The sequence below is a fragment of the Hypanus sabinus genome (genome assembly GCF_030144855.1).
Source record: "Hypanus sabinus isolate sHypSab1 chromosome X2 unlocalized genomic scaffold, sHypSab1.hap1 SUPER_X2_unloc_8, whole genome shotgun sequence".
Lineage (NCBI taxonomy): Eukaryota > Metazoa > Chordata > Chondrichthyes > Myliobatiformes > Dasyatidae > Hypanus > Hypanus sabinus.
The window spans coordinates 990,398-1,005,000 of record NW_026779008.1 but is presented as its reverse complement, the minus strand read 5'-3'; the positions used below and the strand labels follow the sequence as shown (position 1 = coordinate 1,005,000).

Below are 14,603 nucleotides of genomic sequence, written 5' to 3'. Positions count from 1 at the left end.
AGCGTTGCGCATACATCACAGGATTGACGCCAGCACGTTCCCTCATTGGCAGAAAGCTCCCCGGGGTCGGGTTACGGATTGTGGGTCTGAGAGAGAGAGGGAAAGGGACTGTGACTGTCCCGGGGTGCGGAGTGATGCAGCACAGTCAGTTTCCTTCAGTCGCGGTTCGGACGCTGGGGCCGCTGACACATGCACACACAAGCACTATAAACATACTGACAGAGACGGATCCTAACACACTCACCCAGACACAAAGACACTCACTCACACACACAGACAAAATACATGGACAGCCGACCTACACAAACAGATACAAAACACATACAACAGACAAGATCACCCACACACATACGGAGACACAAACAGGCACACCCATTCAGATCCGGACACACACTCACAGGGTTATACTCACAGACACACCTGTGCACACACAACCAGTCACAAACATACACGCAGATGCGCTTACAAACATGTCCACCCACACACATACATAGGAACACACGAATACATAGACCTAGACACAGAGGCACACACATTCACAAACAGACACATGAAAACACTCACGCACACACCAGCAGACATGGACAGACAAAACTGACACACGTATTGATACATACACACACAGACACACGGAGCTACACGGGGACTTACAAACCCCAAATACACATATACACACAAAACACACACACAGTCACACATATAATTGACACACACTAACAGTGTGTCTCCCTCCCTCTCTCTCTCACACACACACAGACATACAAATCCCAACTACACATATAAACACAAAACACACACACACTCACACATATAATTGACACACACTAACAGTGTGTTCCCCCCCCCCGCTCTCTCACACACACGGAGATGTACAAATTCCAAATACACATATAAACACAAAACACACACTAAGTGTGTCTCCCCCCCTCTCTCTCTCTCGCTCTCTCTCTCACACACACACACACACACACACACACGGAGATGTACAAATTCCAAATACACATATAAACACAAAACACACACACACGGCATTCTTATCCACCTCTCCAAATCTCCGCCATATTCTTTGAGACATCCGGGGTGACGATTAATACATTCACACCCCCCCCTCCAAATGAGACTACTGAGTCTGATGGCTACATTAGGGTAAGGGCAGGGCCCTGGACGAGCAACCAATTGTCTCTGGAAGGTCTCGAAGATCTGAGAGTGCTTCTTCATTATCACAGACAGACAATTTTCTCGAAGACTCTCTCGGTACAGTTCCCACCCCCACACCCCCAAAACAAATGAGTTCAAAAGCTCATACACTGGAGGAGAAAGCTAACAGCAGGTGATTCCATACAATTTCAAGTGCTACAGTGACATAATTAATTTCAATGTTGTGTCTGACAGATGGTTCCATTAAGGTACTTAATTCCTATATTTATCGGAAGTCTGGGAGACCGACAGACTATTTGATAAACACAGCTACACCGAGCTCCAGCTCCTGAGAGAACATACTGAGGACCTGGAGCTTCAGCTGATGACCTTTGAGCACACGGGAGAATGAGGAGGTGGTAGACGGGGGCTACAGGGATGTAGTCACCTTTAGATTGCAGCAGGCGACAGCTAAGTGGGTGACTTGTCAGGTGTACGCAAAGCCAGCGCAGAGAACACCTGTGGCCGTTCCCCCTCAATAATAAGAGTACAACTTTTGATAGTACTGAGGGGACAGCCTACTGGGAGGAGCCTTAGTGGCTGGATTGGAGGACTGCAGTGTTAATCAGAGATTCCTACAGCAGAGAAACAGAAACTAGGTTCTGTGAGTGAGATGGAGACACCTGGTTGGTACATTGCCTCCCTGTGACAGGATCCGTGATGTCTCGGATCGGGCTCCATGACATTCTCAAGGGGTGAGGGTGAGCAGACAGAAGTCTTGGTACATATTGGCACCAGTGACAGAGGTAGTCAAGGCCAAGAGATCCTTTAGAGATATTTTAGACAGCTGGGCACAAAGTTGAAAAACAGGACCTCTCGGGTACTATTCTCTGAGTTGCTGCCTTGTCCGCGTGTGCCATTGAGGGTAGGAATAGGATGACTTGAATGCTCGGCTGAGGAACTGGAGCGGTGGGGGGGGGGGGGTTAAGATTTATGGATCATTGGGATCTCTTCTGGGGAAGGTAGGACCTGTACAAAGGGATGGGTTACACCTGAACCGGAAGGGGTCCAATATCTCTGCCAGCAAGTAGTCTGGAGCTGTTCCGGTGGCTTTAGACTAATTTGGCGGGGGTGGGAACTGGAGTGAAAGTGTTGAGAATGAGGTAGTTGGTTTACATACAGCGGCAATCTGCAGTGAGACTCCTAGCAAGGAGAAGCTGATGATGAGGCAAAAGAGCAGCCCATTCTCCAGCCCACTCGGGGACTGGCTTGTCTGGGGTTTGCTGTTGTGCAGTTAACCAGAATTGGTTTGAGAGCTTAAGGTACAAGAAACCTTAGGGACAGCTGATCATAATATGATTGGATTCAGCCTGAAAGTCGAAGAGAAGTAAAAGTCTGATGTATCACTATTACAATGGAGTAAAGGGAATTACAGGGGCAAGAGAGAGAGTTGGCCAGGATTGATTGGAAAATAACACTGGCAGGGCTGACGGCAGAGCAGCAACGGCTGGAATTTCTGGAAGCAACTTGGAAGGTGCAGGATATATAGAGTCATAGAAAAGTGCAGCAGGGAAACAGGCCCTTCAGCCCATCTAGTCTGTGCTGATACCATTTAAACTGCTCAATCCCATCAACATGCACCATCCCAAAGAGGAACAACATTCTAAATGCAAGATGACACAACTGTGGCTAACGGGAGAGGTCAACATCAAGATAAAAGCCAAGGAGGGGGCGTGCAATAGAGCAGAAACAAGACTCATGGGAATTTATAGGATCGGGAAGCTTTCAAAATGAACAGAATGCAACTACAGTGTCATGATGGAATATGAAAGCGAGTTAGCCAAAAGGATACCAGAAGTTTCTTTAGATACATAAAAGAGAGGTGAGAGTGAATATCAGACCGCTGGAGAAATAGTAATGGGGGGGGGGGGGGGGACAAGGAAATAAGGAAGCATGAGAAGTTACCAAAACTAGAGAGAAGGTTCTTTGAAAGTTGAAAGGTCTGAACACACCAGAGTTCTGAATGTGGTGACTGAGTAATGATCTTTCAAGAATTCACTACATTCTGGAAGGCTGTAAGATGGCAAATGTCACTCCACTCTTCAGGAAAGCAGAGGGACGGATCAAAGGAAACTCTCGGCCAGCTGGTCTGAGCTAAGCGGTTGGGAAGATGTTGGAGTCGATTATTAAGGACGAGGTCTCGGGGTACCTGGAGGCACATGATAACATAGACTGCAGTTAGCATGGCTTCCTAAAGAGAAAATCTTGCCTGACATACCAGTTGGAATTCTTGGAAGAGATAACAAGCAGGTCAGACAAAGGAGGATTGGCTGATTCTCCTTTCAACATAGGTTGACGCCGTGTACTTGGATTTTCAGAAGGCGTCTCACAAGGTGCCGCACATGAGGCTGCTTAACAAGCCCATGGTATTACAATAAAGGTTCTAGTGTAAATAAAGCAGTGGCCGATTGGCAGGAGGCAAAGAGTGGGAATGAAGGGGGCCTTTTTCCGAACGGCTGCCGGTAACTAGTGGTTTTCCCACAGGAGTTTGTGTTCAGACCGAGTCTGCTTACGCCGCATCCGGATGCCGGAAACTGGTTGCTTTGTTGGAAAGTTTGCAGACGATATGAAGATAGGTGGAGGACGAAGACAGTTCTGAGGAAGCAGAGAGGCTGCAGAAGGACTTGGCCAGATTAGGAGAATGGAGAGAAGAATGGCAAGTGAAATACAGCGATGGGAAGTGTACGGCTATGCACTGTGGCAGAACAAATGAAAGGGTCAACTATTTTCTAACTGGAGAGAAAATACGAACAAAATAACTGCGATCCAAAGGGGACTTGGGAGTTCTTGAGCGGGATTCCATAAAGGTTAATTTGCGGGTGGGGCCTGTGGTAAGGAAGGCAAGTGCGGTGTTAGCATTCATTACAACAGGACGAGAATGTCAAAACAAGGATGTAATGTCGTGACTTAGCAAGATGTATGCAGCTTTGAGACATACAGGCAGTATCTTAGAAAGGATGTGCTGAAACTGGAAATGGTTCAAAGGACGTTGATACCGAAAATAACTCCAGTATTAGATGGCTTGTCATACGAAGAGCATTGGATGTCTCTGGGCTTTAATTTACTGGAATTTAGAAGAATGACGGGCGACTTAATTGAAACCTATCGAATATTGATAACCCTTGATGTTATTCCTACCACGGGAGTGTTTCAGACCAGAGAATACAGCCTCAAAATTGCGGGCATCCTTCTAGAATGGAGATGGGGAGGGACTTGTTTATGGAACGGAGATGAGGAGGGACTTGTTTATGGAACGGAGATGAGGAGGGACTTGTTTATGGAACGGAGATGAGGAGGGACTTGTTTATGGAACGGAGATGGGGAGGGACTTGTTTATGGAATGGAGATGCGGAGGGACTTGTTTATGTAACGGAGATGGGGAGGGACTTGTTTATGGAACGGAGATGAGGAGGGACTTGTTTATGTAACGGAGATGCGGAGGGACTTGTTTATGGAACGGAGATGAGGAGGGACTTGTTTATGTAACGGAGATGAGGAGGGACTTGTTTATGTAACGGAGATGGGGAGGGACTTGTTTATGTAACGGAGATGGGGAGGGACTTGTTTATGGAACGGAGATGGGGAGGGACTTGTTTATGGAACGGAGATGAGGAGGGACTTGTTTATGTAACGGAGATGCGGAGGGACTTGTTTATGGAACGGAGATGGGGAGGGACTTGTTTATGGAACGGAGATGAGGAGGGACTTGTTTATGTAACGGAGATGCGGAGGGACTTGTTTATGGAACGGAGATGAGGAGGGACTTGTTTATGTAACGGAGATGAGGAGGGACTTGTTTATGGAACGGAGATGAGGAGGGACTTGTTTATGTAACGGAGATGGGGAGGGACTTGTTTATGGAACGGAGATGGGGAGGGACTTGTTTATGGAATGGAGATGCGGAGGGACTTGTTTATGTAACGGAGATGGGGAGGGACTTGTTTATGGAACGGAGATGGGGAGGGACTTGTTTACGGAACGGAGATGGGGAGGGACTTGTTTATGGAACGGAGATGAGGAGGGACTTGTTTATGGAACGGAGATGAGGAGGGACTTGTTTATGGAACGGAGATGGGGAGGGACTTGTTTATGGAACGGAGATGAGGAGGGACTTGTTTATGGAACGGTGATGAGGAGGGACTTGTTTATGGAACGGAGATGGGGAGGGACTTGTTTATGGAACGGAGATGGGGAGGGACTTGTTTATGGAATGGAGATGGGGAGGGACTTGTTTATGGAATGGAGATGCGGAGGGACTTGTTTATGTAACGGAGATGGGGAGGGACTTGTTTACGGAACGGAGATGGGGAGGGACTTGTTTACGGAACGGAGATGGGGAGGGACTTGTTTATGGAACGGAGATGAGGAGGGACTTGTTTATGGAACGGAGATGGGGAGGGACTTGTTTATGGAACGGAGATGAGGAGGGACTTGTTTATGGAACGGTGATGAGGAGGGACTTGTTTATGTAACGGAGATGGGGAGGGACTTGTTTATGGAACGGAGATGAGGAGGGACTTGTTTATGGAACGGTGATGAGGAGGGACTTGTTTATGTAACGGAGATGGGGAGGGACTTGTTTATGGAACGGAGATGAGGAGGGACTTGTTTATGGAACGGAGATGGGGAGGGACTTGTTTATGGAACGGAGATGAGGAGGGACTTGTTTATGGAACGGAGATGAGGAGGGACTTGTTTATGGAACGGAGATGGGGAGGGACTTGTTTATGGAACGGAGATGAGGAGGGACTTGTTTATGGAACGGAGATGAGGAGGGACTTGTTTATGTAACGGAGATGAGGAGGGACTTGTTTATGGAACGGAGATGGGGAGGGACTTGTTTATGGAACGGAGATGGGGAGGGACTTGTTTATGGAACAGAGATGAGGAGGGATTTCTTCAGCCAGGGAGTGGTGAACCTCTGGGATTTGTTTCCACAGGCAACTGTGGAGGCCGTCTTTACGTATATTTAGCTTGATTGGGGAAAGGAGACTGGGGCTGAGAGGGAAAAATGGATCGGCCGTGATGAAATGGTGCAGCAGATTCGATGGGCCCAATGGTCTAAATTTTATTGTCTTACAAGGGGCCCAATGTTGCTCGCAATACTTCAGGTAAGGACTTAATAGCGTTCAACATTACATCCCTGCTTTTATATTCTAGTCCACTTGAAATGAGTGCTGACATAGCTTTCGCCTTCCTCACCAGTGACTCAAACTGCAGTGAACCTTTCGGAAAATCCTGCGCAAGGACCCAGGTCCCTCCCTGCCTCTGTTTTACTGTACTCTCTCTCTCTCTCTCTCTGCATTTAGAAAACAGTCAAACCCTTCCCACGTTTACGGACAACATGTTTCAAAGTTCAAGTTCAAACTAAATTTATTATCAAATACTACCATACGCTGTCTAACGATTCATTTTCCTGTCGGCACGGAGACAAAGCTCAGCTCCCCCACCCCCCCAATTGAAATGGGGTCAATTCCAGACACAGGGGTCTTGGACATCATGATGGAGCCCTACCTCCATCTTCTCCCCAACTTCCCACCGACTTGCCCAACCCCGACCCCTCAATCCTCTTCTTGCTTCCTCCCTCCTTCTTCCCCTCCCTCGCAGCTTCCTCACCTTCTTTTCCTCTGTTGCCCTCCATTCCCCCTCCCCCCACCAAAAGCCGTATGCGATTGTATCTGCCCATCACTGGTGCCCGCTCTCCCTCAATGCACACACACTCCTGCACACCACAACCCTCACAGGCTCCAATGATCCAAACGTCTTACGCTCTCCCTCCCACATCGACTCCGTAGCCGCCCGGTAAACCACATGATCTTGCCATTTCTGGCGCGTGGCACGCGTGGCAATCCTTTTAACTTCGTGCCTCACTCCCAGAACTCCCTTTGCAGAACCTCATGACGACTAAGGATGCTGAGGAGTCAGTCCGAGGAGTCAGACCCTGGCACTGGGAAGATCATTCTCACCCACAGAACAGTTCCTCCAACTAATGAATCACCCATCGCCGCAGTCTGCCTCCCCTCCCCCTTTCCCTTCTAAGCCACACTCGGTGCCAGAGACCCAGATGCTGTGACTTTCCTCTGTTGCGAGCTCATCCTCCCAGCAGCATCCAGACTGATATATCAGTTGTTGAGGGGGATGGCCACAGGGCTGTTCGGCACTGGTTTCTTAACCCCTTTCCCCTACCTGTCTGCCCCCCAGTTTCCTGTGTCCTGCGCCCTGGGTGCCGACTAATATTTTTGGAGTACAAAAATATTATGGAGTATAAAACTTGTATCATTTGCTGTGTAACTAGTCAGTTTGCTGTGCATGTACTCTATTTAGTAGAATGAAGTCTCAGGAATGTAGAAGACAATGGTGTGTTAATGAGAGGTAGCTAAAGAAATGTAGATTAGAACATTGGTCAGTTCTGAGTTTATTATTTGCTATGCATGTACCCAATTTGGTAGGAGACTGAAGTCTTAAAAATGTAGAAGACAATGGTATGTTAATGAGAGGTAGCTAAGAGATGTAGATTAGAACATGATTAAGCCAATTGATAGGAACAATAGGGACATGATGTACGTGTAATATGCAACTATAGATCGATTACATATGCTAATACAACTGGACATATACTATAAAAAATGCTGTGTCCAGAGATCGGTGGGCAATCAGCGACTAGCTCAATGACTGTCTCAGCTTTGATTTGCAAATTAAAGTTTAACCCTTCTTGAAGAATCTTCTGCGTCTCCTGGTCATTTGTGAGGCACGAAAAACCACGGCACTCTCTGTATGTCCTCTCCGTCACCCCCTTAGCCTCCCGAATGATCCGGAGCTCATCGGGTTCCAGCTCCAACACCTTACCGCGCGTAACACTCAGCTACATCAGCTCGAACGCATCCATAAGACAAAGGAGAAGTCGGCTATTCGGCCCATCGAGTCTGCCCCGTCATTTCATCATGTGCGGATCCAATCGCCCCTTTAGTCCCATTCCCCCGCCTTCTCACCATCACCTTCGATGCCCTGCCTTAAACACACCCAATGACCCGGCCTCCACAGCCGCTCGTGGCAACAAATTCCACAGATTCACCACCCTCTGGCTAAAAAAATTTCTTTGCATCTCCGTTCTGAATGGGCGCCCTGCAATCCTCTAGCCATGCTCCCTCGTACCAGACTCCCCCACCACGGGAAACAACTTTGCCACATCCACTCTGTCCATGCCTTTTAACATTCGAAATGTTTCTATGAAGTTCCCCCCTCATCCTTCTAATCTATGGCATCTCGGGGAGACCTCGTCCCCCATCCATCCATCGGTCGCTGTGCAATGCCACCCGATACGGCCTCAAACATCATTCACCAGCCAGCACACAATGTACATTTTACAAATTACACTTTATAAATCTTACTTGGACTATGAGATTAATAAAGATACAATACAAAAAGGAATGAATGGAAACAAGAAAAGGCGCCCGACTTATCACAGTTCAGTTTCTTCGTGCCCACACAGTTAGAGCTCGGGACCTTCCTTCTTCCCCTGCGATCTGCTCCGACCCCACAACTCACAGTTTGGGACCACCCGGAACTGATCGACCAGGCCACTCCCAGCACGTCTGTCTTCCTCTCGATCTCCCCTCCGACTCCCCAATAGCCTGTGCGACACCAGCTTACAGCCCCACAAGAAAGAATAACATAAAACCCCAAATGGTTAACAGTAATTATAACCCAAAGGAGCTGCGAGTCAGCTGCTCTCTCACCAGTTACCATAACAAAGAAGCATTTGTACTTTTAACATAACAAAGAAGCCTTTTTGATTAACATAAAGAAGGAACCCCTTACACGCGATTGTTAGAAGCTGCAGCTGGATGCACTTCTCAAAGAGATCTCTCCCTGCCTTCCCACATCCACAAGAAGAACATTTCATTATCCTGCCTGGCATCTCTACTGTTCTAAATGTAAAGAAAGGAGAAGACAGCTTACTTTTGCCTTCTCTGATTGAAGCCGCTCGTCCCTGAAGCCCCAAAATCCCCACTCTGACTCTGTCCGCTCTGACGGGGGGGGGGGGGGGGGGGCGGGGGCGGGGGCCGCTCCACTCGCCCTGTCTCACTTCCCTTCGCTCCTGCTAATCAATCCCGAATGGTGATTGGCGGCTGCTGAAAACTCCCAGCAAAATGGCCCAGCGTCGTTGCCCTTAACACTCGATCGGAAAACTTGAGCTTCGCATCTCTCCAGTAGGCCTCTGGTCAAAGCTCCGTAGAGCACCACGAGATCGGGTGACTGAGTGAATATCTTCCCACGTTCAGAGCAGGAGAACGGCCTTCTCCAGTGTGATCATGGTGCGTCACGAGATCGGGTGACTGAGTTCATCTCTTCCCAAGTTCAGAGCAGGAGAACGGCCTTCTCCAGTGTGATCATGGTGCGTCACGAGATCGGGTGACTGAGTTCATCTCTTCCCAAGTTCAGAGCAGGAGAACGGCCTTCTCCAGTGTGATCATGGTGCGTCACGAGATCGGGTGACTGAGTGCATCTCTTCCCACACTGAGAGCAGGAGAACGGCCTTCTCCAGTGTGATCATGGTGCGTCACGAGATCGGGTGACTGAGTGAATATCTTCCCACACTGAGAGCAGGAGAACGGCCTTCTCCAGTGTGATCATGGTGCGTCACGAGATCGGGTGACTGAGTGCATCTCTTCCCACACTGAGAGCAAGGGCACAGCCTTCTCCAGTATGATCATGGTGCGTCACGAGATCGGGTGACTGAGTGCATCTCTTCCCACACTGAGAGCAAGGGCACAGCCTTCTCCAGTGTGCACCCGCCGGTGTCTTTGTAACGTGGCTGATCGAGTAAATCCCTTCCCACAGTCTGAGCAGATGAAGGGTTTCTCCCCGGTGTGCACTCGCTGATGTTTCAGTAATTCAGATGAATGAGTGAATCCTTTCCCACATTCAGAGCAGGTGAATGGCCTCTCCCCGGTGTGAACCCACCGGTGTCTTTGTAATGAGGATGAGTGAGTGAATTCCTTCCCACAGTCTGAGCAGGAGAACGGCCTCTCCCCAGAGTGAAGTCGTCGATGTACCGTCAGTTGAGATGACTGAGTGAATCGCTTCCCACAGTCTGAGCAGGTGAATGGCCTCTCCCCAGAGTGAACCCGCTGATGTGTGTATAGATGAGCTAACCGAATGAATCCCTTCCCACAGTCTGAGCAGGTGAACGGCCTCTCTCCAGTGTGAACCCGCTGATGTGCCTTCAGTTGAGATAACCAGATGAATCCCTTTCCGCAGTCTGAGCAGATGAACGGTTTCTCCCCAGAGTGGACTCGCCGATGTACCTTCAGTTGAGATGACCGAGGGAATCCCTTCCCGCAGTCTGAGCAGGTGAACGGTTTCTCTTCATTGTGAATTTGCTGATGGTCCTTCAGCTGAACAGCCTGAATGAACCCCTTCCCACATTCAGAGCAGGTGAACAGTTTCTCCCCAGTGTGAACTAACTGGTGTCTCTGTAGCTTGGATGACCGAGAGAATCCTTTCCCACAGTCTGAGCAGGTGAACAGCCTCTCCCCAGTGTGAATTCGCTGATGTGCCTTCAGTTGAGATGACCGAGTGAATCCCTTCCCACATTCAGAACAGGTGAACAGTTTCTCCCCGGTGTGAACTAGCTTGTGTTTCAGTAACCTGGATGACCGAGTGAATCCCTTCCCACATTCAGAACAGGTGAACGGCCTCTCCCCTGTGTGAACTCGCTGATGTGAGTGTAGTTGCGATGACCGAGTGAATCGCTTCCCACATTCCGAGCAGGTGAACGGCCTCTCCCCAGTGTGAACTCGCTGATGTGCCTTCAGTTGAGATGACCAGATGAATCCCTTCCCGCAGTCTGAGCAGATGAATGGTTTCTCCCCGTTGTGAATTCTCAGATGCACCTTCAGTTGAGATGATCGAGTGAATCCCTTCCCGCAGTCTGAGCAGGTGAAGGGTTTCTCTTCATTGTGAATTCGCTGATGGTCCTTCAGCAGAACAGCCTGAATGAACCCCTTCCCACATTCAGAGCAGGTGAATGGCCTCTCCCCGGTGTGAGTTTGGTAATGTTTCACAAGGGTGGACGACTGTGCGAATCCTTTCCCACATTCAGAACAGTTGAACGGTTTTTCCCCAGTGTGAACTAAGTGGTGTTTCAGTAATGAGGATGAGTCAGTGAATCCCTTCCCACATTCACGGCAGGTGAACGGCCTCTCCCCAGTGTGAACTCGCTGATGGGCGTATAGATGATATGACCGAGTGAATCCCTTCCCACAGTCCGAGCAGGTGAACGGCCTCTCCCCAGTGTGAACTCGCTGATGTGCGTTCAGTTCAGCAGACCAAATGAATCCCTTCCCACAGTCAGAGCAGATGAATGGCCTCTCTCCAGTGTGAACTAACTGGTGTCTCAGTAGGTGAGATGACCGAGTGAATCCTTTCCCACAGTCTGAGCAAATGAACGGTTTCTCACCAGAGTGAACTCGCTGATGTACTTTCAAGTAAGATGACGAAGTGAATTCCTTCCCACAGTCTGAGCAGGTAGACGGCATCTTCTCAGTGTGAACTCGCTGACGTTCGTTCAGCTGAAATGACCGAGTGAACCCCTTCCTACAATCAGGGCAGGTGAGCGTCCGCTCTCCAGTGTGAACCCGCTGATATTCCTACAGTTGAAATAACCAAATAAATCTCTTCCCACAGTCTGAGCAGGTCAATGTCCTCTCACTGGTGAATTTTCGGAGATGTCTTTAGCATCGATGACAGAATTAATTGCTTCCCACCGTCAGAACAAGTGTAATATCTCACTATGGTGTGAACCTGCTGTTGTATCTTTAGGCTGGATAACTGAGTAGTTCCCCTCCCTCACACAGAGCAGGTGAACGGCCTCTCCCCACTGTGAACTCACTGGCGTGTCTGTGGGTAGGCTGTGAGTGAATCCCTTCCCACACTGAGAGAAGGAGAATGATATCTCACTGCGATCAATCATCTGGCAATTCAGACAGTCAGATGTTTGAATCCCTTGTACAATCAATACAGTTGAAGAACTGATCAGTGAACAAATGCTGGTGTGTTCTCAGCACCCCGGTTCCTGTGGATTTCAGTGAGTTACAACAGAAAACTTCATTTCAGACACAAAGCACATTTCCAGCTGGGTTGAGATAATTCTTCATCTTCAAGGATCGACAACAGATGTGCTGGTGTTGCAAAGAAAATATTTGGTCACTCCTTAAATATCCGGACAGAGACAGTAAGACTGACATGTTGTTGGGCTTGAGATTCCCGTGCACAAGTGTTCTGCCATTTCAAATCTGTAAAAATGTTTGGAAAAGAGGTCACTGGGTGAAGGACAATATTTCAGGTGCAATTTTAGTCTTATCATGAGCTCTGACAATGTTACGAAGTTCGTCTCAAGCTGAAGGGCCTGTAAATGTACTATAGATTTCTATGTTTCTATATTTATGTATAAAATCCTCATCTTCTAACTGGGCTTTAGTTAGACCCCACTTGGAGTACTGTGTTCAGTTCTGGTCCCCTCAATACAGGAAGAACGTGGATACTATAGACAGAGGGCAGAGGAGATTTACAGATATAAGGCCTTAGTTTGACCTCACTTCTGGTACTGTGTTCAGTTCTGGTCCCCTCAATACAGGAAGGGTGTGGATACTATAGACAGAGGGCAGAGGAGATTTACAGATATAAGGTCTGAGTTAGACCTCACTTTTGGTACCGTGTTCAGTTTTGGTCCCCTCAATACAGGAAGGATGTGGATACTATAGACAGAGGGCAGAGGAGATTTACAGATATAAGGCCTTAGTTTGGCCTCACTTTTGGTACTGTGTTCAGTTCTGGTCCCTCATTACAGGAAGGATGTTGATACTATAGACAGAGGGCAGAGGAGATTTACAAGGATGATGCATGGATTGGAGAGCATGCCATATGAGAATAGGTTGAGTGAACTTTGGAGCGAAGGAAGATGAGAGGTGATCTGACAGTTGTGTATGAGGTGGTGAGCGGCATTGATCGTATGTATAGCCAAAGTCTTGTTTCCCAGGGCTGAAATGGCTAACATGAGGGGGCATAGTTTTAAGGTGCTTGGAGGTAGGTGCAAAGGGGAGATGTCAGGGGTATGTTTGTCACACGAGTCATGGGTGCATGGAATGCACTGCCAGTGAAGGTGGTTGAGGCAGACACAATAGGGTGTTTTAAGAGACTCTTAGATAGGTACATGGAGCTTAGTAGGATAGAGGGCTATGTGGAAGGGAACAACATTGTTGGCCTATGTTTATATATGAACCTCATCTTCTAACAAGGCACAGATCAGGCATCCTGACTGACCATCAAATTACCTGACTGTATTCCTCTCTATATCAGAATGGGCTGTTTCAGCCTTCAATCAACTTGTGACTTGGCTCAATTTGTCTCTGCTGGTGTTATTTCAAGTTCAGGTCATGTTCAACAACACTACAAAGAGACCTTGTTACTACATGTCTGATCCTGGAGATTTTCTAATTACGCCCCCCCCCCCACCCTGCTGACTGACAGTGATGAACCCATCTATGTCAATGCCAATGAATACAAATGGGTGGGCAGTAGTTATTCTCATTGGAGTGTGGCACTTTCGTGATGTGAAAGCCACAAGTCACTTGCAATCGAGGACAATCGAGGTTATTTCCCCAGAGACTAAAGCTGAAGGAAAGATTGTTTTTTGCCATACAGCGCTAATTGACATTTTCACTGACTTGGAAGGTAGACTCTTCATGCGAAATTAACTGGGAATTATACTTTTGTTCCGAGTTCCTAAACCTCGAACTATACCGCTGGAGTTCGGCAGTCTTCGCCCATTTCCTCCGACTGTACAGGGAAATTGCTGTTTGTATCACCCATGGCTGCCTCTTTACCCAGAAGCCCCTACGCACGAGAAGCCTATCTATCCGCCATCCAGGATTCCAGCGATGCGCATGCGCCGCACAAATGGCGTCGGCGCCAGCGCCGCTGAGCCGAAATCTCCCTGGGCCTGCCTGCCGATCGTGGGGCTGAGAGAGGGGGGATAGGGCTGTCCCGGGGTGCAGGAGCACTGCGGTCGGCACACACAATAGCTGTCCTTCAGTCGCTGTCCAGACGCCGGCGATTAATGTCCCACCCAGATCCCCGTTCCTACCTGCGGCCGATCCTCCCGAGCCTCCCGTCTACTGAGCGCATGCGCGTTAATGGGGGACGATTAGACCCCCCTCCCCCCAAGACCAATGCGCGTGCGCATTTGATCCAACAGGACAGAATATCTCCGAAACGACGCGCACAAAATGCCGGAGAAGCTCGGGAGGGCAGGCAGCAAGTATGGAGAGGAGTGAGCAGTCGAGGTTTCAGACCAAGATCCTTCCTCAATACTGGAAAGGAAGGGAGGGAGTTAGAACGTGGCG

At 48.7% G+C, this 14,603-nt stretch overlaps 1 protein-coding gene across 5 annotated transcripts in view; it reads right to left on the bottom strand.

Moving 5' to 3' along the window:
* LOC132385983 (gastrula zinc finger protein XlCGF57.1-like) overlaps positions 1-14,382 on the bottom strand; it is an 18,043-nt gene extending 3,661 nt beyond the window's left edge. For 4 of the 5 annotated variants that reach the window (XM_059958212.1, XM_059958213.1, XM_059958214.1 and 1 more), the window contains exons 1-2: positions 14,345-14,382; positions 9,157-12,494 (exon numbers count right to left, since the gene is read on the bottom strand). In XM_059958212.1, coding sequence (XP_059814195.1) covers positions 9,918-11,738 — 1,821 coding nt within the window. In that variant the 5' untranslated portion in view covers positions 11,739-12,494; positions 14,345-14,382 and the 3' untranslated portion in view covers positions 9,157-9,917. The remainder of the gene's footprint in view (positions 1-9,156; positions 12,495-14,344) is intronic. The other variant, XR_009509373.1, reaches the window with a different exon arrangement.
* Positions 14,383-14,603: the final 221 nt, after the last annotated feature.